The 23,175-nt window shown below is 45.6% G+C and overlaps 2 protein-coding genes across 2 annotated transcripts in view; both read left to right on the forward strand.

The window, feature by feature from the left end:
- Nucleotides 1-80: 80 nt before the first annotated feature.
- On the forward strand, nucleotides 81-21,256 carry NOL9 (nucleolar protein 9). The gene is made up of 12 exons (XM_070603849.1): nucleotides 81-501; nucleotides 1,226-1,445; nucleotides 1,818-1,945; nucleotides 4,804-4,939; nucleotides 5,059-5,155; nucleotides 5,716-5,813; nucleotides 11,847-12,008; nucleotides 12,210-12,507; nucleotides 12,909-13,020; nucleotides 14,760-14,937; nucleotides 16,488-16,621; nucleotides 17,335-21,256. The coding sequence occupies exons 1-12, from the start codon at nucleotides 118-120 to the stop codon at nucleotides 17,482-17,484; spliced, it is 2,097 nt and encodes a 698-aa protein (XP_070459950.1). The 5' UTR covers nucleotides 81-117; the 3' UTR covers nucleotides 17,485-21,256.
- Nucleotides 21,257-21,983: 727 nt separating this feature from the next.
- Nucleotides 21,984-23,175, forward strand: part of PLEKHG5 (pleckstrin homology and RhoGEF domain containing G5) — a 47,865-nt gene continuing 46,673 nt past the window's right edge. The window contains exon 1 of the mRNA XM_008534689.2: nucleotides 21,984-22,629. Coding sequence (XP_008532911.2) covers nucleotides 22,563-22,629 — 67 coding nt within the window. The 5' untranslated portion in view covers nucleotides 21,984-22,562. The remainder of the gene's footprint in view (nucleotides 22,630-23,175) is intronic.

A 23,175-nucleotide genomic window follows, 5' to 3' on the forward strand; every position in this document is an offset into this window, starting at 1 on the left:
TCGCCGACAGAGGGCGCCCGCAGCTCCCAGGCCGCTCCCTTTTGGCCGCTCGACGGGCCGCGGGGCGGAGCGACGGGATCTCGCGAGATTCTCGCGCGACAGGCGCCGGCGACCAGCATGGCGGATTCGCCGCTGCTTCCCCGGCGGGGTCCCTCCCGCTCCACGTGGCTGCGAGCCCGCAAGGCACGGCCCCAGCTCATTCTTAGCCGTCGGCCCCGCCGCCGGCTCGGGGCCCTGCGCTGGTGCGGCCGAAGGCGTCTGCGGCGGCGGCTGCTGCAGACCCAGGCGGCCGGCGCGGACTGGCGGGAGGACGGCTGCCTGGCGTCGCGCGCAGCGGCGGCCCGGAGGCCCAAGACCGCCGCCCCCAGCCCGGCCTCCAGCCCGACCCCCAGCCCGGCCCCGGCAGCTGACCCCGACTCGAGTTACCTCGCGACTCTCCCCATCCCGCCGGTGCGGCCGGCCGGCCCGGGCCGCGCGCTGGTGCTGCTGCCGCTCGAGCAGGTGGGTGGTATGGGGCCCGGTGGGCAAAGGGAGGTGCAGGCTAGGGGAAGACCGTGGTCCCTTCTGCCGGTTCTCTGGTCGCAAGTTGGGCGCATTCCTCGTGTCGGGGATGCTGAGCCGAGGATAACAAGGACCCTGCTGAGGGGATTTCTAGGCCTTCAGAGCTGAAAGGTCCTTTAGTAGTAATAACATTGTCTCGTTTACTGGGGGCTTAGAAATGTCAGGTTGTAAGTGTTTTAGGTTTACGAACCCGTTTAATACTGCCAGCGTCTGTGGCGTCTATACCGTCGTTGCTGTGAATGTTTATAGACGAAGAAACTGAGATATAGCTTAGGTCAGGCAGAGCTGGAATTCAAACCCAGGCAGCCTGGTTGCACGGCTCCTGCTCTTCACTCGGACTGGGAGGTCCCCCTCCAATGCAGGAGGCGAGTGAAAACCAGGGATAGGAGAGACTTGGGAAGGACAGGGAGTCCTGAGAACAGCAGAGCCCAGGTCATGGGACCCGCCTGTTCTTCATGTGTCAGTGTTCTGTCTCCGTAGCTGTCATGCAATAGATCCTAGGTTAAAAACATCAAGCACCTGATGGTCACCTAGTACAATGTATTCTGTTAGTTAGAAACCAGCCATCTTTTCATAACTGAGTAGTGATTAAGATTTTAGAAAATTTCAGTCATTAGTAACAGAATCTGTAACATTCTTTCTTTCTTTTTTCTCTCCCTTCTAGGGTTTTACGTTTAGCGGGATCTGTCGTGTGACCTGCCTCTATGGCCAGGTGCAGGTGTTCGGTTTCACCATCAGCCAAGGCCAGCCTGCCCAAGATGTCTTCTCTACCTATACCCACACTCGCCTGGCTATCACTGCAGTTCATTACTCAGTGTCTGAGAAAAACAAGAAAGAGATGAAAAGGGAAGCCCGAACTTTGCTCAAACCTCATCTTAACAAGGGTAATGAAAAGAACTGGGTAACTGACCGAGAGCTCACTCTAATAAGGCTTATAATTTTTAGATGCTTACTACAACGTAGACGTTGCACACTTTACTATGTTTGTTTAAACACACACAAGATTGAAACTACTATTTTCACCATTTTACAGATGAGAAAAGTTGCCCAGGGCCACACAGCTAGTGTGTAGCAAACCTGGATTCATTTCTCCATCCTGGTGTGTTCCTGTTATGCAGTATGGCCTCCTGAAAAAGGCTCTCAAACATAATTCCTACTCTCAAAAAGTTTGCAACTTAGCCAAGGAGATGGTAGTCCTAAAGGGCATAGAATTTAATGGAGTTGTTATTTCTAAGGTAGTTTATTTTTCTTTACAGATGACAGATGTTGGTTGATGAAGAATTTTTCTCCTCTGTGTTCCATTGTGATGCTAGAACATCTGAAAACCTCCACTGTAAACTTCATAATCAGCCATCCAGGTTTATCTTACGTTTTTGTACAAGAGGTAGAACCAGTTTTCATTCAGAGTTTTGCTAATCACTTTCACCAAAATAGTCTTATCAAATGATTATGTAAGATCTTCCCTTGGGAGATCAGTCTGTCTGTCATGTTGTGCTGTAGGTCTTACAGATGTAACGTGTGTACAGTAAAAAATAGCATAGAAAGATAAAACATGAAAAAGTCTCTTCTCCTCCCCTTAGTTTCATTCCCCAGTGAAAGCTATCATTTCATATTGTGGTTAGTTAAATGCCTTTTGGCATTTTTAAATGATTATATCTTGATTTACTTAACTTGAGACAGTATAAATTTTCTTTAAGCTGTGAATGAGTAATTTCGGTGTATTTACAGTTTTTCCTGTCTCTTTTGCACCTTCAAATTTTTGCTGGCCATCTTATTAATTTCCTAAAGCCAAGGTCTATTACCATAATTGTCTCCCATGAGCCATAAATTGAGTCTAATCTGCAGGATTATTGGACAAACTAGATGTGAGGTGTGAGGAACAATCAAGGAATAACACTAGGCTTTTTGGCTTAACCACCTTGGTGCATGGAGTTGCTATTAACTGAGATGAGGGCACTGTAGGAGGAGCTGAGTTAGATACGTTAACTCTGAGATGTCTGTGACACATTCAGTTGGAGATCTCAAGTGGGCAGTTGAATGTGTGAGTCTGGAGTTCAGAGAAGAAGTTAGAAATGTAAATTTGGGATCTTTCCGCAGAAAAGGGTTCCAAAGGCCGCATGAGATAATAACACCAAGGGAGTTGATACAGATAGAGATGAAAAGGTTCAAGGACTGAGCCCCCGGCGCTCGCGTGAAGTGGTGTAGATGAGGGACTGGCAGAGACGGAAGAGTGACGGTTGACGTTAGAGGAAGACCGGTGAGTGTGGTCAGCCCATCTTTAAAGGAGATGGAAGTAAACAGCTGTGTCAGATGCTCCTGGGGGTGAGATGAGGCCTAGAAAGGAACTCTGGAAGTAGGAGCGTGGTCTGGATGAGAGTCGTGTCAGTCGACTGCCAAGGAGGATGGCCTGACTGGAGTGGCGTCAGGAGCCTGGGGAGAAGGAGCGCAAGGGCTTAGTAGTAAGAGATTTTGCTTTTGTGGAGTTTAGCTGTAAAGGAAAGGAAAGAAATGACACAGTAGTTGGAGGACTAAGTGTGGTCAGAGAGTTTTGTTTTTTGTTAAGATGGCTAAAAAAACAGCATGTTTGAACACAGCAGGTGGGAATGATCCAGAGGAGAGAGCCCTGATGCAGTAGAGAGAGGTGAGGATGGCTCCAAGTGTGTGAGTGAGTCAACCTCGAGGGAGGGCTTCTGGTTCTGGTCTCCGCGTGGAGACGTTGGCCTTGGGAGCAGTTCATTCAGAATAGCTGGAGGAAATGCCCAGGATAGGGCCAGAGACAAGTAGAAGTCCTCTTGATTGTTTCCTGTTACTCTGAGAAATGGATCACGGTCGGTCGTCACTGAGGGGGGCGTAGGTAGTAGGTAGGTGTTGGAGGTTTGAAGTAAGAGGAAAAGAAATGAAATGAGGGTGGGACAATGAATGAACTATTGTGGTTACCTAAGTTTAATCTAGTGCAGAATCTAGTAACTAGATCAGGGCTGTAGAGAAGGAAATGGAAATCCCATGTTACCAAACCGTTAGTAGTTAAAAGTGAATGTTGCAAATGCAGTGATCAGACACACTTGTTTTTTTTTTCTTAAGGAAGATCAGCCCTGAGCTAACTACTGCCAATCCTCCTCTTTTTGCTGAGGAAGACTGGCCCTGAGCTAACATCCATGCCCATCTTCCTCTACTTTATATGTGGGAGGCCTGCCACAGCATGGCTTTTGCCAAGCGGTGCCGTGTCCGCACCCGGGATCTGAACTGGTGAATCCTGGACCGCCCAGAAGCAGAACGTGCGAACTTAACCACTGTGCCACTGGCTGGCCCCTCATGTTTTTTTTTCTGGGACTTAACCACTACTGTTTATATTCCTTTTGCTCTTTCTTGGATAACTTCCCTTGCCCTACTTATATGTAATACATTCTGGATTTTTATATAAGGCAGAGAGTAAACTTTAGATCATCTCATTTTATAAGATATTTTGCCCTCAGTGATTGATAGCTGAGCAGAGTGTAGAATTGTAGGTTCAGAGAAGTTTTCCTGAAAACCTCGAAGGCCTTGCTCCGTTGTTCTCTAGAATCCAGAGCAGCTGATAGGAAATTTCACACCAGGCTGACTCTTGTTCCTTTTATGATGTCTTTATCTTCCGAGTTGATGAATTGCACAAGGATGCGTTCGTGGGTGGGTCTCTTCCTGGAGCCTCTTGGACACTGTGGCCTCACTCCATCTGAGCCCCATCTGCTTCAGCCAGGATCGAGCTCTTACATTCCTTGGGTTGCTTTCCTGTGGTTTCCTGGTACTTCAGTTAGAACGCAGTGGGACTTGCTAGAACTGTCTTCTACATCTTTTCAGCTGCCTGTGTGTATTTTTTGTCTTTTTGCTTTATGTTTTGGAGATTGTCTTGATTTTATTCTAAATCACCAACCTATTCTACAGCTGTGGTCTGCTATTGAATTTTTCTTTTGGTAATCACTTCTAAATTTCACACATTAAATTTACATGCATTTTTTTTCTGGAGTCTCCTGCAGAGGTGGTATCAGCTTGGATGTAAGAGTAAGCTATGAAAACAGAGCCACGGATAACTTTAGGAGTAGAGTTGACAGGAGTTACTGAAGGGTTGGATTTGGGAAGTGAGAGAAAGGGAGGGATCAAATTTAACTTTTGTAGCTCACAGCTGTATGAGTCTTATTAATTTAGAACTGAATAAAAAAAGGTACATTTGTTTTCACCTTTTCTTAAAGTTTAAATTGTTAATTTCAGAGTCCGACTTTCCAGATTAACTCTGAATATTTCGCCTTGAGGTCTGTTGGCATTAAAAGAGAGAAAAAGAAAAACGGCCTTCGTTTAACTGAGAGTGCCCTTTCAGCCATGGAAGAGTTAGTCAGCGTTTCTTGTGGTGAGTGACATTGATAAATTCCAGCGTTTATCTGCCAAAGCCTCAGAGGATGACTGTTTATGATCAGAGTCCTAAAGAAGATGGCTAATTCTACGGGTCAATGTTTGTTTCACCTCCAGAAGAAGTAGATGGCTGCCCTATCATTCTGGTTTGTGGAGCTCAGGACGTTGGAAAATCAACATTTAATAGATCCCTGATCAACCAGTTGTTAAATAGGTAAGAGTATTTTTATTCCAGTTTTGACATATTGCTAGATTTTTGACATGAAGTTGTGTTTTTGATTTATGAATCCGATGCAAATGCATCTTGACTTCTAAGTAGAGATTATGTACAACTCTTATATATACAGCTTTATATCTACAGCTATCTTATATATACGGGTTATATACAGCTGCTCAGCTGAGTGGTGCCCTTCTCTGTCATGCTGTGTTTTGGAGTCAGGTGACGATGCTCTCGGGGTGTACTGACTGCCTATCTGTGAGCTTTTGAGAGGAGTCACTTGGTTTGTCCAAATCCAGAGATTCAGATTAGGGGTAAATTCTGCTACACTTTAAAGATAAAATTTTAAGAAAGACAGAGTTGTATCCGTATTATGAACGGGCACTGTGGCCATGCCTGTATCACATTTTCTCTTTACATTGTTCTATTTATATTGGTCATCATCTTTGGAGCATTCCCCCTAATTAGGCCTGTGGATCTCATAAAATCTTGAAGATCTGATTTATTCTTTTGATATAGTAAAGCTAGTTAAGACTTTCTTTCTGTTAAATTTTCAGTATTTCCTGCGTTGACTATTTGGAATGTGATCTGGGACAGACGGAATTTACTCCTCCGGGTTGTATTTCTTTACTTAATATTACAGAACCAGTTCTAGGTACGTGATATACATTTCTTAAATGTCTTGGTTTTGTAAAACACAGTGAATGCTTATTAAAAACTCAAAGAATATAAAAGTATAAGATATAAAAAGTGAACATCTGCCTACCGAACTCATGGTCTTCCCATAGCTTCCTCAAGCCTCCAAAAAACCCCAAACTGGTACTTCTCCAGGGTTCCGTTTTAGTAAATGGAACTACTATCCATTTTGTTTTATGTAAATAAGAAACATCTTCCTCTACTATTAACGTCTTCTATAACCCTATACAATGCTCTAAACCAGGAAATTAACATTGATTTAATACTATTAACAGTCTATAGATTTTATTCAGAATTCACCAGTCTTCCTACTAGTGTCCTTTCTCTGGTTCAGAATCTCATATTGCTTTTTTTTTAATGGTGAAATTTGCATAACATGATATTTAGCCATTCATATGTGTACATTCAGTGGCATTAAGAACATTCGAATAGTGTGTATAACTATCACCACTGTCAATATCAATTTGGGATGTTTTTCATCATCTCAAACTGAAATGCTGTACCCCTTAAACAGTAACTCCCCCTTCCCACTCTCCCTCCAGACCCTTGTAACTGCTGTTTACTACTTTCTGTCTCTGTGAATTTGCCTGTTCTAGGTACTTCATATAAGTGAAATCATACAGTATTTGTAATTCCACATCTAGCTTTTTTCACTAAGTGTAATAGTTTTTAGGTCTGTCCATATTCTAGCATATATCGAAATTTAGTTACTTTTTACGGCTGAAGATTATTCCATGGTATGTATATATCACATTTTGTTTATCCATTCAGCTGTTGACGGACACCTGGATTGTTTCCACCTTTGAGGTGTTGTGAATAGGGCTGCTGTGAACATTGCTATACAAGTCTCTGTTCAAGACCCTGCTTTCAGTTCTTTGGGATATATACCTAGGAGTGGAGTTGCTGGGTCATGTGGTAGTTCCATGTTTAACTTTTTGAGAAACTGCCAAACTGTTTTTCACAGTAGCTGCACCATTTTACATTCCTATCAGCAATGCTCAATTGTTCTAATTTCGCCACATCTTCACCACTACTTATTGGGGGGGTTTTTTGTTGTTGTTGTTGTTGTTTTTGAGGAAGATTAGCCCTGAGTTAACAACTGCCGCCAATCCTCCTCTTTTTGCTGGGGGAGACTGGCCCTGAGCTAACATCTGTGCCCATCTTCCTCTACTTTATATGTGGGACGCCTACCACATCATGGCTTGATGAGCGGTGCCATGTCTGCACCTGGGATCCAAACCGGCAAACCCCGGGCCGCCAAAGTGGGTCGTGCCCACTTAATTCTGCTGTGCCACCAGGCCGGCCCCTGCTTATTGTTTTGAGTATAGCCATCCTGTTAGATGCGAAGTGATAGCTCATTTTGATTTTGATTTCCATTAATGATGATGAGCATCTTTTCATGTGTTTATTAGCCATTTGTATATCTTCTTTGGAGAAATGTCTATTCGAGTCCTTTGCCTATTTTTGAGTTGGGTTGTTTTGTTGAGTTTTAGGAGTTTTTTGTATATTCTGAATGTTAATCCCTTATGAGATATGTGATTTGCAAATATTTTCTCCCATTCTATAGATTATTGTTCCATTTTCTTGATAGTATCCTTTGATGCACAAAAGTTCTTAATTTTTATGAAGCCCAGTTTATCTATTTTTTCTTTTGTTGCCTGTGCTTTTGATGTCATATCCATGTAGTTGCCATCAAATCCATTGTCACAGAGATTTTCTGTAATGTTTTCTTCTAACAGTTTTATAAGTTTTAGCTCTTACATGTAGGTCTTTGATTCATTTTGAGTTAATTTTTGTATATGATATAAGGAGAGGGTCCAACTTTATTCTTTTGCATATGGATATCCAGTTTTCCAGCCAGCCCTGGGGGTCTAGTGGTTAAGATTCAGCGTTCTCACTGCTGCAGCCCGGGGTTGTTTGCTTGTCAGGGAACCACACCAGCTGTCTGTCAGTTGTCATACTGTGGTGGCTGCATGTTGCTGGGATGCTGAAAGCTATGGCACTGGGATTTCAAAAGCTAGCAGTCACCCATGGTGGACAGTTTCACTGGAGCTGCCAGACCAGACAGACTAAAAAGAAGGACCTGGCCGCCCACATCTGAAAAAATTGACCATGAAAACCCTGTGAATAGCAGTGGAGCACTGTGGGATATATGTAGGAAGGGGAGAGGACGGCACAAAAAGACTGGACAGCGTTCCGCTCTGCCGTGTGCAGTGTTGCCTGGAGTCAGAATCGACTCAATGATGCTACCAACAATAAATCCAGTTTTCAAATCACTATTTGTTGAGAAGACTGTCCTTTCCTCGGGGAGTGGTCTTGGCACACTTATCAAAAATCGTTTGACCATATATTGTATTCTATTCTATTCCATTGATCTGTGTATCTGTCCTTAAGCAATTACCATACTCTTTTAATTTCTGTAGCTTATAGTAAGTTCAAAGTTGGGAAATTTGAGTCCTCCAACTTTATTCTTTTTCAAGATTGTTTTTGCCTTTGGGGACCCCCTTGCAATTCCATGTGACTCTGAGGATTGGCTTTTCCATTTCTTTGAAAAAGGCTGTTAGAATTTTGATAGGGATTGTGTTGAATCTGTAGATTGCTTTGGGTAGTACTGACATCTTAACAATGTCAAGTCTTCCTAGCCATGAACAAGGGATGTCTCTCCATTTTTTCAGGTTGTCTTTAATTTCTTTCAGCAATATTTTGTGGTTTTCAGCATATAAGTATTTCACGTCCTTGGTTAGATTTATTCCTAAAGAGGCCAGCCCGGTGGTGTAGTGGTTAAGTTCGCGCACTCTGCTTTGGTGGCCTGAGTTTTGCCAGTTCGGATCCTGGGTGCAGACCTACATATCGCTCATCCAGCCATGTTGTGGTGGCATCCCACATAGAAGAACTAGAAGGACCTACGACTAGGATATACAACTATGTACTGGTGCTTTGGGGAGGGAAAAATAAAAAGAGGAAGATTGTCAACAGATGTTAGCTCAGGGCCAATCTTCCTCACCAAAAAAAAGCAGAAAGAAAAAAAGATTTATTCCTAAAGATTTAATTCTTTTAGCTGTTGTAAGTGGAGCTGCTTTCCTACTTTCCTTTCAGATTGTTCATTGCTGGTTTATAGACATACTGATTTTTGCATGTTGAAGTTGTGACCTGCAATTTGCTGAATTCCCTTACTAGCTCTAGTAGCTGTCTTGTGAATTCTTTGGGATTTTCTATGTATAAGATCATGTCATCTGTGAATTCCTTTGCAGTTTGGATGCCTTTTATTTCTTTTTTGTCTAATAGCTCTGGCTAGAACCTCTAGCACAATGTTGAATAGAAGGAAACATCCTTTTCTTGTTCTTGATCTTAAGAGGGAATGCATCCAGTCTTTCGCCATTAAGTATGATGTGAGTTGTGGGTTTTTCATAGTTTCCCTTTGTCAGGTTGAAGAAGTTGCCTTCTGTTCCTAGTTTGTTGAATGCTTTTATCATGAAAGGATGTTGGATTTTGTCAAATACTTTTTCTTTGTCTGTCGAGATAATCGTGTGATTGTTCATTTGACTTTTGTTTTCCCAAGGGAGATTCACCTAGAGCTAATATCTGTCGCCAATCTTCCTCTTTTTGCTAGAGGAAGATTCACCCTGAGCTAACATCTGTTGCCAGTCTTCCTCTGTTTTGTATGTGGATCACCACCACAGCATGGCCACTGACAATTGGTGTAGACCCGTGCCCAGGAACTGACCCTGGGCTGCTGACGTGGAGCACGCCACACTTAACCATTAGGCCACTGGGCTGAGCCCTAGTTGACTTTTTTTTTTTAAAGATTTAATTTTTCCTTTTTCTCCCCAAAGGCCCCCGGTACACAGTTGTGTATTTTTAGTTGTGGGTCCTTCTAGTTGTGACATGTGGGATGCCTCCTCAGCATGGCCTCATGGGCAGTGCCGTGTCCGCGCCCAGGATTCCAACCGGCGAAACCCTGGGGCGCCGAAGCAGAGTGCGTGAACTTAACTACTCGGCCTCGGGGCTGACCCCTAGTTAACTTTTAAAAGAAGCAGATGGTATCATATTAGGTTGCTAGATATGTTAGAGATTTAACAGACTTTTTGTCAATAAGAATTCTTAAAACATTTACAGTATTTTAACAAGTGTATCAAAAATAGTTGTTTAGGCATAGCTCTTTGGCTGGATTCATTGTTCCTCTTTTTTTTTCTTTTACATTTTCTCTAGTCCATTTGATTTTCTTTTCCTTTTTTACCCCTTAATGTTTCAGTAGGTTTTTCTTTCTTTTTTTTTTTTTTTGAGGAAGATTAGCCCTGAGCTAACACCTGCTGCCAATCCTCTTTTTGCTGAGGAAGACTGGCCCTGAGCCAACATCCATGCCCATCTTCCTCTGTTTTTTATATGTGGGACGCCTACCACAGCATGGCTTGCCAAGTGGTGCCATGTTCACACCTGGGATTGAACCAGCGAACCCGGGGCTGCTGACGCAGAATGTGCGCACTTAACTGCTGCGCCACTGGGCTGGCCCCTCCGTAGATGTTTCTGAAAACAAGGACACTCTGTTACATATGTACATACATATGTAACACAACAACCAAAATCAGGATAGTAACATTGCTACAGTACCGTTACTCCAGTTTTGTCCATTGTCCCAGTCATTTGTATAGACCCAGGGTATACTTGTAAATCTTTAATCTCCTTCAATCTGGAACAGATTTTCTTATCTTTTATGACCTTGACAGCGTTGAAGAGTGCATTTGTGGAATGTCCCTCATGATTAGATTTAGAAGTGATGCTGTGTGCTCAGTGCATCATATCAACGTGCTGTCACTGGTCTTGTCACCAGGATGTTGGCTTTGCTCGCTTGGTTAAGGTAGTGTTTGCCAGGGTTTTTCCTTCCAACTATAACTAGACGTGCTATTTTCTTCTGGGGTGTCGTTGCTTCCAGGTGCCCTCAGTGGACACATCCCCTCAGGGGACAGATATAAGGAATATATGTATGTTTAAACCCACACTTGCCATATATGTGTGTACATATGTGTATTTATATGCATATGCACACACTCATACATCTATATCTCTTTGTAAATCTTTTCTGTTTTTTAAGAGCCATGGATTTGCACCAATTGTTCCAATTCCAAACTGACACCCAGGGTTCACTCTAGTTAGTCTTCCTTCTTTTCTGTTTATAAGGTCCTTCTCTGATGTAAGAACCCTGGCTACAGTTATTCTCGGTATGTTTACATGTTTGCTCAGTCCCTTTGTATTCGTTCGCTCCCTCCACTGTGCAGCCCCTCTCTCACCTGTGGGCTGTCCCGGTTAGCCTTGCATCAGCCACGTTGACCAAGGCCTTTGCCCTGCTCACTGTGTTGCCACATGGTCCCATTCACCTGCCTGCCGACCAGGGGAGACTGGAAGTGGCTTAAGCTGGACAGACTGGTGGTGTGATTAGGGAGTGTCAGCTCTGGAGCTGGGACACCTGAGTTCAAGCCCAGCTGATAACCTAGCTGTGTTACTTTGGTCAAGTTAGTCTCTTTCTCAATTTTCTTGTCTGTAAAAATGGGGATGATAATAGTGCCTGACTCATACTGTTTTTATGAAAATTAGAGGCTGTATGTTACGTACCCAGGGCATAGTAAGTGCTGTATTCCAACAGAGGATTGCTGTTGTTATTAGAATGTAAGCCTCTGCAAGGATGGGGTTGTTTATCTTGTTCACAGATGTGTCCTAAGTATTTAGAAGAATGCCCAGCATGTGGCAGGTGCTCAGTGAGTGTTTGCTGAATGAATGGCTATATTAGGACATAATTGGGGTTACTGTTCATGTAAAAGTGAGCATGTTTTGGATTAAGTTAGAAGCTTAGATTTCCGGAAATGGGAGTACAGCTATTCCTCATGGTAGGTTGGTCTCAGATTTTCTAAGGATCTTTGTCAGTGATGATGGTGGAAGCAAAACCCTTGCCACCTTTCAAGTAGTTGTGGATTGATTACTCTCGTCTTTATCTTCTTAGGGCCACCTTTCACCCACCAGAGGACACCGCAGAAAATGGTGTATTATGGGAAAATTTCTTGTAAAAACAACTGTGAGAATTATATTGAGATGGTAAAGTATGTGTTCAGCTCCTACAAGAGAGAGTCTCCTCTTATCATCAACACAATGGGCTGGGTGTCAGGTAAGCCGTGGAGGCAGGAAGGGACGGGCAGTATGAATTAGCTTTTGGCTTTCAAACGTTAGTGCTGAAGCCCAGTTTTTAGGAGGGTCTTCTTATTGCTCATTTCTGTGTCTAAGAGTAAGTCTGTAAGCACAGTTTCTCGTTGGAATGTGGTGGTGTTTTTTGGTGCACTGACTGCTAATGTCATCTCCTTCTTCACAGACAACGGGCTTTTGCTTCTCATTGATCTGATCCGATTACTGTCTCCCAGCCACGTCGTTCAGTTCAGTTCTGGCCGAAGTAAATACATGCCAAACCTCACCCCCGACTACGTCGATGACATGGATGGCTTGTACACAAAAAGCAAGTCCAAAATCAGAAACAGAGGTTTTCACCTGCCAGAATTTACAGAGAATTTGGACTTTGTTGACGAGGAGAAGGAGAGTCCAGTTGTGTTTACTGGACATAAATTGATGTGTGTTCAGTCAGACTTTACATTTCGAAAAACTCCAAGAAATAGGTAAATAGACCATCATGGCTGGAGAATTAAGTTTTCTTCAGTTTAACAAGGCCTTCTGTCCTGAATTCCTTAAAATGAATAAGTCCTGAGAAAGTTTTCAAATCTCTGTCACAGTTATATATTTACGGAGAACCAGTTATTTTCTGAACTGTTACTTTCCCAATAGAAATATCCAGAAGTGGCCTCCAGTTCTGGTTGCCAGGAGCTTCCGCTTGAAGGAGAGTCTTTCTGCCTCCTGTTTTCCCACTGGGTTTGTGGAAGGGCGGGGTCTGCAGATCTTAAGGTGGAAACAAGCTCTGTGTAAAAATAACCCACGTAATGACAGATGTCCTGTGTTCCTGAGTGGGAGGTAGACCTGTAGAGTTAAATTGCTACTTACCTCGTTCTGATCTGCTTTTCAGAGACTCACATAACAAAGTTCTTCGGGATTTGGCGGTGTTAGGTTACCTTGGCCAGCTGCAGCCCCCGGTGCCAAAACCACTTTCTCCCTTACATAGCCTGACACCCTACCAGGTAACTGAACGTGTAGGGGGACTGTCTTTGTTTGTTTCACAAGTGCTTCTGTAACTTCCTACGTGCCACGCGCTCTTCTCACCACTTTATAACTCCTCACTCGTTGGACCCTCAGAGTAACTCTGAGGGGTAGGGTCTGTAACTAGCCCCGTTTACGGACTGGAGGCTGAGTGATCCAGCAGAAGCGGCAGGACTGGCGTCAGACCCAGGCAGCCAGCTCCAGAGCTCATGCTCTGAACCACTGTGCTGGGCACAACTCTGGTTCCATGCTGGCTAAGAATGGTGTACCCAAAGGTGGCACTGGGATTAGACCCAGGCCGTCTAGCTCCAGCACTTCAGCTGACTAGCCGTGTGCGACTGAGTTTCTCATCTGTAGGACAGAGGCAGTCCAGACCTTGTGGAATGGTTGTGTGGACTCAACGAGTGTTCACAGTGGTGTCTGGCACCCGGAGAGCTCTCTTAAAGTGTTTCATGTTATTGTCAAAAGTAGATTCTAGCACCAGAGTATTTGCATCTTGGGATCAAAGTTCTTAAGAATTATTTTGGGAAGAAACCACCATAATATTAGGATTCTGGATGATGAAAGAGTAAAATAGCAACAGGTAGCATTTCTTAAACGTTTACTCTGTGCTGTGCTCTGTTCTAAGCTCTACTCATAGTGGCCCTGTTATTATCCCTGTTTTACAGATGATAGAGCCAAGGCTGGGCACGCTGAGTTAGCTTGCCCAAAGTGGTACAGTAGAAGTTTGGGCTGGAACTGGAGCCCAGGCAGCCTGACTCTAGAGCCCTGAGTGTCCACCCTCTGCTGTGTGGTCTCTCCAGTGTTGAGCACGTTCTCTGTGCTAGGCGCTCTGCAAAGCACGTTATGTGGGATGGCCCAGTGACTTCGTGGCAGCTCTGTGAGGGAGATGCTGTTATCTCCCTGTTTACAGCTTAGAAAACTGGGCACAGTCAGGTGGAGACACTGGCCTGAAGTCACACAGGCAGGAGCAGTGGCTTGGATGGTGAGGACATGTCTCCCAAGCCTGATGGTGAGGTTGACTCCAGGCTTCTGAGTCATCTCCGCTGGGGCCTCTGAGGCAGCTTGTTTAGTGGAGTTTGGTTGATTTACTCCAATTTACTCACTTGGAGATGCCCTATAACTGAACTCAGAACTTATCTGCCAGAAGTTAAAACTGCCTTTTATTTCAAATTTACTTTCGAAATCTAAATAATAGGTATAACAAAATACTTTTCAACTTTAAAAGTTTAGAATTACTGAAAGTTATATGTTAAAGGTAGTTATTTATCTTCCCGCAGGAATGCGATCCACTTCCCTGAACTCGGTCTGTTGCGTTAGGGAACGAGGGGAGGCCTTTTCTCACTGGATGGATTTTCACTTTCTTACATTAAGAAACCTCTCAGTGAATGGGATTTTCGCAGTCTCCCTCAGCTTTGTTTAGGATGTCTCTAAACCTGCATCTTACGTGTCTCTTCAAACAAGAAAGCTCCAGGCATTCGGTTTAGTTTTCTAGGAAGTGTTGCTGGTATACAGAAGCTTTGCGTCCATTTCTTAGGTTCTCTGTGTTAAAGCAGTGAAACATGAACCACACAAGTGCTGGTTGGTGTTTCTGTTCAGTTTAGTTACTTTTTGGAAGGCAGTTTGGTGGACATAACTTTATGTAGCTGGCTAGTCAACTTGTGAAAATTGAAAGTAGTCTTTCAAGTAGAATTAATAGAGATGCAAATTTATTTTCCAGGTCCCCTTCAATGCAGTTGCACTCCGGATTATTCACGCTGATGTCGCTCCTACCCATATATTGTATGCTGTGAATGCCAGCTGGGTTGGTCTTTGCAAGATCCTGGATGATGTCAGAGGTTATGCAAATGGACCCATCCTACTTGCCCAGACTCCAATCTGTGATTGCTTGGGATTTGGTGAGTCTTGAGAATAAAACATGTCTATAAACCTACTGAAATTGATCCACTTCTTCAACTGTAGATGGCTAGTCTTGACCTTGTAACTGTGTCTAGCCTGGAGTGGTCGGAGAACATCCCTGTCTTGTATACAGTGGGCCTCAGAAGACAAGGAGGAAGCAGTCCTTTCTCTGCTTTTCCTCCCAGCTCCTCTAAATCTAGGATTCCTAAGGGCCTGGTCACAGCTGCCTTCTCACTTGACATGTTTTCTCTAGGCCATTTACCCCTTGATGGGGCTCTGAATCCATCTTCAGGGTGACTTCCCATAGGACCTCTCCAGCCCAACCATCCGTCTGAGTTCAAAGCCCATGTTACCAGTGCACTTCTCTTGATGTCTCCCTGGCCTCTTAAGACTTAGGTCCAAAACCAGGGTCCTGATGGGTCCATCCACCCCCTCCCTGATGTTCTCCCCGAATCTCCTCCTCCGACCCAGCGCCATCTCCTGTTCCCGGGCCTATGAATGATCCTTCAGAGATTCACTCTGGTGTTCGGGCCAGACCCCTGAGTCCTCATTGGCACCCCCTCACCTTCATTCACCACATCCAACCCACTAGCAGGTCTGGTAGCTTCTGTTTTCAAAATATGTTGGAGTCCTCCATCTCATCTCCATGCCAGTCTGAGCCAGCAGCATTTCTGCAGTAGACTACCAGAAAAGCTTCTTGACTGGACTCCCCAGAGTCAGGAGTGATCTGAGCACAAACATGATTATGTCACGTCCTGGCACTTCCATCACACAGGTCCAGAGGCCTCTCAGTGCCCATCTGGTTTGGGTTCCTGCCTCTTTTGCCAAGCCTACCACACATGATTGTTCCTCTGGTTCCCTGAGGTCAATAAATGCCAGTGTATATTTCTGAAAGGGTGCTGGACCTACGTAACCTAAAATTAGCAAAATTCTTAAATAATTAAATGCACGTTTCTGATTTATAGAAGACTGACACTTCATAGAGACCATAAGGAAGGAATTGGTGGTGGGGACAGATCGAGTCATCTTTGTGTTCCCCACTAGTGGGTTTTCTCCTGGCCTGTGCAGCCTCAGCTCAGACATTCGAGGACTTTGGCATGTAGACCTCTGTGGTTCCTCACAGCTGAATGAGGAGAAGTATACCAAGAGTCTTCACAGTCAAATATGCCATCTCTTGGCTCTTTGTATTTTCAAAGCAGGACACAGTTGAAATTAAAACTCATATTTTTTTTTTTTTAAGATTTTATTTTTTTCCTTTTCTCCCCAAAGCCCCCGAGTACATAGTTGTGTATTCTTTGTTGTGGGTCCTTCTAGTTGTGGTATGTGGGACGCTGCCTCAATGTGGTTTGATGAGCAGTGCCATGTCCGCGCCCAGGATTCGAACCAACGAAACACTGGGCCAACTGCAGTGGAGCGCGCGAACTTAACCACTTGGCCACGGGCCAGCCCCTAAAACTCGTGTTTTAAAAGCCCTTCTTCAATTTTGAGTGGTGGGGAGATCTGATATCTCCCAACAAGGATGATTTTGTGTGTTCTGTGTGTCTTCAAGGAATCTGTAGGGGGATCGACATGGAGAAGAGGCTTTACCACATCCTCACTCCTGTGCCCCCGGAAGAGCTAAGAAATGTGAATTGTCTGCTGGTTGGAGCCGTTTCTGTTCCTCAGTGTGTCTTCAAGAGCCAGGTGAGTACTGCTCCCAGGGACTGCCCTGGAGGTAGCTGGCCGTGTCCTCAGTAGAGAGAGTGAGGACCTGAAGTTGGGGTGAGAGTCACGAGAACAGGTTATTGTTTGGAAAATGGTTTGTTGTAGAGGCTGGATGAGGCAAGAGGAGTGGCAGAGTGGCCTCAAAGGCCACTCCCATGAATTGCTATCACTCGTGGTCAAGAGCCCTGTAGCAGAGCCCTTATCCCAGGAGTAAGTTGTAGGAGAAGAGAGCAGGGAGGAGGGCAGAGGTGGCTGCCCCAGGATTACCCCTTCCTGAGGACAGTCTTCAGGTGCGCCCATGGGAAGGTCATGTTGGCCAAGGGCATCCATGTGGCCTCAATGCCAAACTGCAGGGCCTCTGAGTGGCCTGGGGAGGCAGTGGGTGTTCCTACCTTTCTTGCTCGTTTTACTTCTTTGAGAGAGAAACATACACCCACACCCACCTGTTCTCGTGCTGTTCCATGTGTTTGTTGAGTTGAATTGGACAGGAGGGAGGCGGTCACCTTTGTAACTGGGCCAGTTGCTTTAGTGGGGCCCCTTGAGGGAAGGGAACCAAGTGTCTTAAGGGTGAGAGGACCTTACTCAGACTCGCCCTTAATAACACTGTCTTCTGGGGAAGAAATAAAATGCTGCAGACTCTCCTGGCTGGATTTGGAGTATGTCCATGCATTCTCTTTGTGTTTCCATTTCAGCGTGGGCTCGAAGGGACGATACCTTACATCACAACAGATTATAATTTTAAACTTCCTGGAGCATCAGAGAAAATTGGAGCAAGAGAAACTGAGAAAGCAGATGAAGAGAAACTACCCCCCAGACCTAGACGCTGTCGGAAAACAAACTGATACTGATGTTTTCGATAGGGAAGGAAACTTTCTACTGGAAAGCTTGACTGTCTCCAACTTGACCTCAGCAATCTGATGGGGTTTTGTGGTCGTTAACGGCGTGCTTACCTAGCAAATGGTGTTTCCTGTATAGCTCGTGAATGTGTTTAGAGTAAATTTAAGTCTCTTAAAGCTACATAGCCCAGAGTTTTGCCCTAGGCTTCTGTATGGTTAACCATACTTGCTGTCTGTTTTATTTTCTGAGGGATAAAGCAGCAGAGAGAGTTTGTCCACCATTAAGACAGAGAGAATACGATCAATTCCTCAGAAAGTTCTTCAAGGACCTGGTTGTTGGAAATCTGGATAAAAACAGGGAAACTGGGGCCCAAAAAATGTACCCAGGAGGAAGGAAGGCTGGCCAGCAGGATCACAAGTATAAGAGGATGTGGAGACGGACTCTGTCCTCACCTTGGTCTTCGCCCAGTGACGGTGGACAGGCGCAGGAGACCACAACAGTGGGGTCCACCTGCAGGGTGGCCACAGCCCCGGTGGTCTTTCTCATCCCTGCTCATTTGATGCTGTCCAAGTTCTGTCCTATTCACGTGGGTCCAGTATTAAAAGATTGTGCTTAGTCTGTTCAATGTAATCAAGGTTTAATAGATAAAAGTTTGGACTGAAGAACCCCTCATTTATTTTTTTTTAATCGGATGGTTTTATGCTGAAAAAATTGTTCTCAAATCCAGGAAGCCTCTCCTAGGGCCCCTTTAAAGCTAGATTTGTCCTAATTGACGTCTCCTCTGAGATTGAAGATACACGGTGGGCAGAGCTGGAAACTAGGCTGTTTGGAAGAAGCACTAGCAGAGCAACTCCTGTGAGGAACCGTGTTCTTGCCTTTGGGTGGCTGGACCTGAACTTGTACACATGGAGAACTCTGTGCATCTAAAGCTTTCTCTAAGGGTACAGGAGGCTGGTGATGATACCATCTCCCAGAAGCCTTTGGGAAAATCGATGGAAGTCCATTCTTGGTTTTCTCTCTGGTGGTCACAATTTTTTTTTTTTTGAGGAAGATTAGCCTTGAGCTAACTGCTGCCAATCCTCCTCTTTTTGCTGAGGAAGACTGGCCCTGAGCTAACATCTGTGCCCATCTTCCTCTACTTTATATGTGGGACGCCTAGCACAGCATGGCTTGCCAAGCGGTGCTGTGTCCGCATCTGGGATCTGAACCAGTGAACCCCAGGCCACCAAAGCAGAACGTGCGAACTTAACAGCTGCGCCACCGGGCCAGCCCCAGTGGTCAGGATTCTTTATCCTTCAAGGTTGGAAGTGGTTTTGGTAAAGGTTGATGAGGCTGGGTCAGATCATGTCTGTGTTTAGGACAGTGAGACACTGAGGCAGTATTTCAAGCTGGTGTTGTGAATTCCAGCTTCCTGGCAGATCATCTTGAAGAACACTTACTAGGATGTGTGGGTTTTAATATTTATGTTCCTTTAAATCATTGATTATCATTGTCTTATTTACTCCTGTGCCCCCTTGGTGTCTCATAGACCCACAGACTTACAAATGCGCACAGGATCCCTTATTACCCTCCAGGATTAGTCTTGATACCCTAGAGACCATTTAACGTCTAACTTCTTAGTTGCCTCTTATTTATATCTAAATTTAGCTTGTATGTGGTTTTTTTTTTTTTTAAAGATTTTATTTTTTCCTTTTTCTCCCCAAAGCCCCCCGGTACATAGTTATATATTCTTCGTTGTGGGTCCTTCTAGTTGTGGCATGTGGGACGCTGCCTCAGCGTGGTCTGATGAACAGTGTCATGTCTGCGCCCAGGATTCGAACCAACGAAACACTGGGCCGCCTGCAGCGGAGCGCGCGAACGTAACCGCTCGGCCACGGGGCCAGCCCCTGTATGTGTTTTTTTATCTTGGCCTTGCAAAGAATTTTGACAGACAATCTGCCACCATCAACTTTTTGCCTCCTTCCCCAGTTCCTTGTATCTTTACAGTAATACTCACTCCAGGTCATCAGCAGCAGGTCTTCAGAAGAAGGGCATTCGTGCCCAGTCATTGCGTTTTCCTTACTCCAGGCTTACCTTTAGCCTAATTTCCTGCTGGCCTTCAAGGATGCCCTGTCTGCAGTCCCCGTTGGTAAAAAAAAAAAAAGAAAACATCGCCACTAGAGGGAGCCACCAGCCATTGGTCAGATGGCCACACTGGAGCTTGCCTTGGCTGAGGAGCCTGTGTGGGACTTTGTCGGGGGATTCAGAGATGCTGCAGACGTGGCTCTGTGGCCTGCTCCGCGCTGTGCCTGGCTGAGTGGCAGCAGCGCCCTCCACCTTGGGTGTCTGTCTGTCCGTGCCAACTGCTTGGGCCTTGTCGTTTCCAGTCAGTTATGGTTCAGAGTGGGCAGTAAGGAATTCTGCATTGGAGTTACGCCTTACAGAGACTCTCAGTCGTTTTTGTATGTGATTTCCAAAGTACACGTGCTTCCTTTAAAGCAATGTATGACAGAAGGTGAAAACCTTTGGTCGCAATTTTGTATTCTTTAATGTCAGTTCTTTTATAGAGGTGCATTTGTAGGAAGCTAGTATGAGAATTAATGAGAAGACTCTCAAATCCTAGGGATCATTTTATTTTGTAAACAAAGGCAGGTCTGTCATTCCCATGTCCTCCATTAAGGCCTTGGGGGCAGGAATCGGCGTACATTCTGAGACCCCAGTGTAGAAACTGAAGATTTGAGAAAAGGGAGAAGGGATAGTTGCGCTGGCCCCTCAGGTACCTTGGATTATGGTTTTCGGGAAATCAAAATCTGGAAGTGGCCTGCAGGAGAGGATGGTAGATGGCGAGCCAAGAGCTGCCCCCCTCTGCTGGGACCGCTTTGACTGGCAGTTACTCACCCTGTTGGACACTGGGGTATCTGCCGACAGGCGGTGTGAGGACAGGCATCGTGGGTACGGCGTTCCTTTGGTTGTACCAGGTGGCAATTTTGTAAAACATTTGTGACCATTTCTTTTCTTAGATAAGGGTATGGCAGTATCATGATTAAGGCAGCAGGCTTTGATGTTAGAGCTCTGGGTTCAGATCCTGCCAGGGGAGAGATGTAACCTGAGCCTGTTCCCTTCCTGAAGATACAACCATCGCTCTTCCCTCCTGCGTGTGGGGACCTGTGTGAGGAGCACGTGAGGCATGTCTGTAGGAGGCGGACCAGTACCTCAGTGCACGCCCGTCTCTGGTTAGATTGTAAACTGCGAGAAGGCAAGGACCAAGGTTGTCTTCCTCACAGCCACATTGGGATGAAGCAGAAACGAGGTGTTTGAATGAACCATCTTGCCTGGCCTGCCTTCAGGCAGGTTTGCCTGAAACCTGTTCTTGCCACTGAGCGTCCTGTTAAAGAGCTCCAGGGAAGTGGCTCCACCGCCTCCACTCATTCCATTCCTGGGAGTTTTTCCATAAACCTCCCACTTACTGCTTTTAGAATTGTATGAACGGTTCGCACAGGTAGACAATGACCCTCAGGTCCACCACCGTGTAGGTAATCACCGGTGACGCTGTGATGCTGTCTCTGGTGTTTTTCTGAAGTGGACGTGTGTGTGGTTTTTTACAAAATTAGTGTCCTACCCTATGTATGTGGGTTTTTTTACCTTTTTTTTTTAATTTTCGGATGTACATCGTATTTTGAATTCTGTGTACGTTACATCATGTTCACCACCTGAAAACTAATATGTATGTTTTTCCATCCAGCTCTTTCCACTTAACATATGAACTTCTATATCATTAAATATTTTTAAGAACATGAATTTATGTAGTTTCATTATGTATATAGATCATTTTATTCTAGGAAATTATTTAAATGCTTAGGAGAAATGATGGCAAAAACTTTGGGGAAAATAAATCATTGGAAGGGGTAGTGAAATCTGAGTGCCACAGCAGGAGGAAGGGGAAACCCCAGCAAATGACCTGTGCCTTTTTCCATTTCAGTACTGAATGCAGTGGGAGTATTTTAAGTTTTCTCTATGGGCCCAAGTATGTAAGTTAAGAGAGGGTGCTATATCCTTTGTGGACTGTGTCTGAGAGTGTATTAGAAGGAAAAAGAATTTTGCTCCCAGAAGAGTTCAAATTAAAAACAAAAGCCTGAGGTCTCTGGCCTGTAACTGCCTCTCAGCAGGCGAGAGCTCGGCTCCTCCGTCTTCGCTCTCCCAGGGTTGGGCCTGGCAGAGAGACCCAGACTTCAGCGGAGCCTGAACGGTGGCTAAAATAAATATGGGGGCCGTCTGTGCTGCCATGGGGAAGGAGCCACGTGATGCTCGGGGCCTCTGCAGAAAGGCTTTGCCAGGAAAAGGGGCAGACGGTGGGCTGGGGGCAGCCTGAAAGGGGCCACACTTGTAGTTGAGGGGCAGCAGGTCCAATCTGGAAATGCCAGGAGCTGAGTAAGCAAAGTTGGGAGTCAGCAAACAGCTGAGCCGGCAGACAATGTGTTGTGCTGGGAAGCTGAGGGTTGCTATGGCTCCTGGCCTTGATGCTGCTGTGGGGCTCGGCAGACTGTGGCTTGGGTTTTTCTAATGCTTTGGAACTTGCTGGCCTCCAGACTGCATGTCTTACTGAATGTCTGCGGGGCAGGGAGAAGCCACCAAACTTTCAGGCCTTCCTTGCCAAGGAGTCCAGCAGGGGCCTGCTGGCTGTTGGGATCGCAGAGATAAGGGTCTTCCAGGCGTTGCTTTCCAGGAAGGGAAAGAAGGCACCCGCCAAGGCAGCCAGCAGTGTGAGAAGTCTGTTCCAGCGAGCGAATGGGTACTTGGGAATGGAAAATCCAAGGGGAGAAAACCACCAGCAAGGAAGCAGTGCGAACCACGGGCACGCGGTCTGCATGTGAAGAGCTGCAGCGCCCAGGGGGCCTTCGTCGGAGGGAGACAGATTGGCAGAGCTGAGAGCTCCGTGGTGTTCTGCACAGATTCTGCTGGAGAAATTGAGATGGGGCTGAGTCTGGGAGAAGACCTTCAGGGTTGGGACTGCGGCTGGGCAGAGAGGCACAGAGAGCTGTGGGTGTGATCAGAGAGGCATGTGGCTCGAAGGCCAAGCAAGGTGCCACCCCCCTAGAGGTCAAGCATGAATTCAGTCCTGACAAAATACGAGTCCCCACCTCGCAGCTGGCTCAGCCTCCGGCCAGGAACTGGTGAGTGTATTTTCTTCCTCTTTTGTCCAGAAAGGAGACTTGGCAACACAGAACAAGAAGAGGGGACTGTAGGTTTTGGAGGGACCACCGAGACCCCACTCTTGCTAAATTAGTCTCGACCCTTTAAGAACCCCTCCTGCAGGCTGGGCCCATTTTGTCCTCATTAATTGGTGAGTTAATGAATTGAGAGCCTGGAAGGCAAGGGTCGCCCAGCCGAGTGAGTGTTAAGTATCAGCTCTGATTTATGGGTGCAGACAATGTCCTGTCTTCTGAGAAGGCAGAGGACAGAGGCCTTCTATTTCAGCCATCCAAACCCTGAAAGACGACAGAGCAAGATCCCCTGGGTAAGCCCTGCTCCGGTGGCTGACTTGACTAGATGCGGCAGGAGGGAGCTGGACGGGCTTGTGGTAGAAGCTTACTCAGCTTCCTCTTCTGTGAGATGGAAGGTGGGTTGGGAAAAGTGCCCCAAGACCCTTCAAACTGTCACATTTTGTGCATTAAAGGTGTGTCCCCATTGCTAGGATGGTCTGGAACATCTTCCCAACC

Source organism: Equus przewalskii, chromosome 2 (genome assembly GCF_037783145.1).
Source record: "Equus przewalskii isolate Varuska chromosome 2, EquPr2, whole genome shotgun sequence".
Taxonomy (NCBI): Eukaryota; Metazoa; Chordata; class Mammalia; order Perissodactyla; family Equidae; genus Equus; species Equus przewalskii.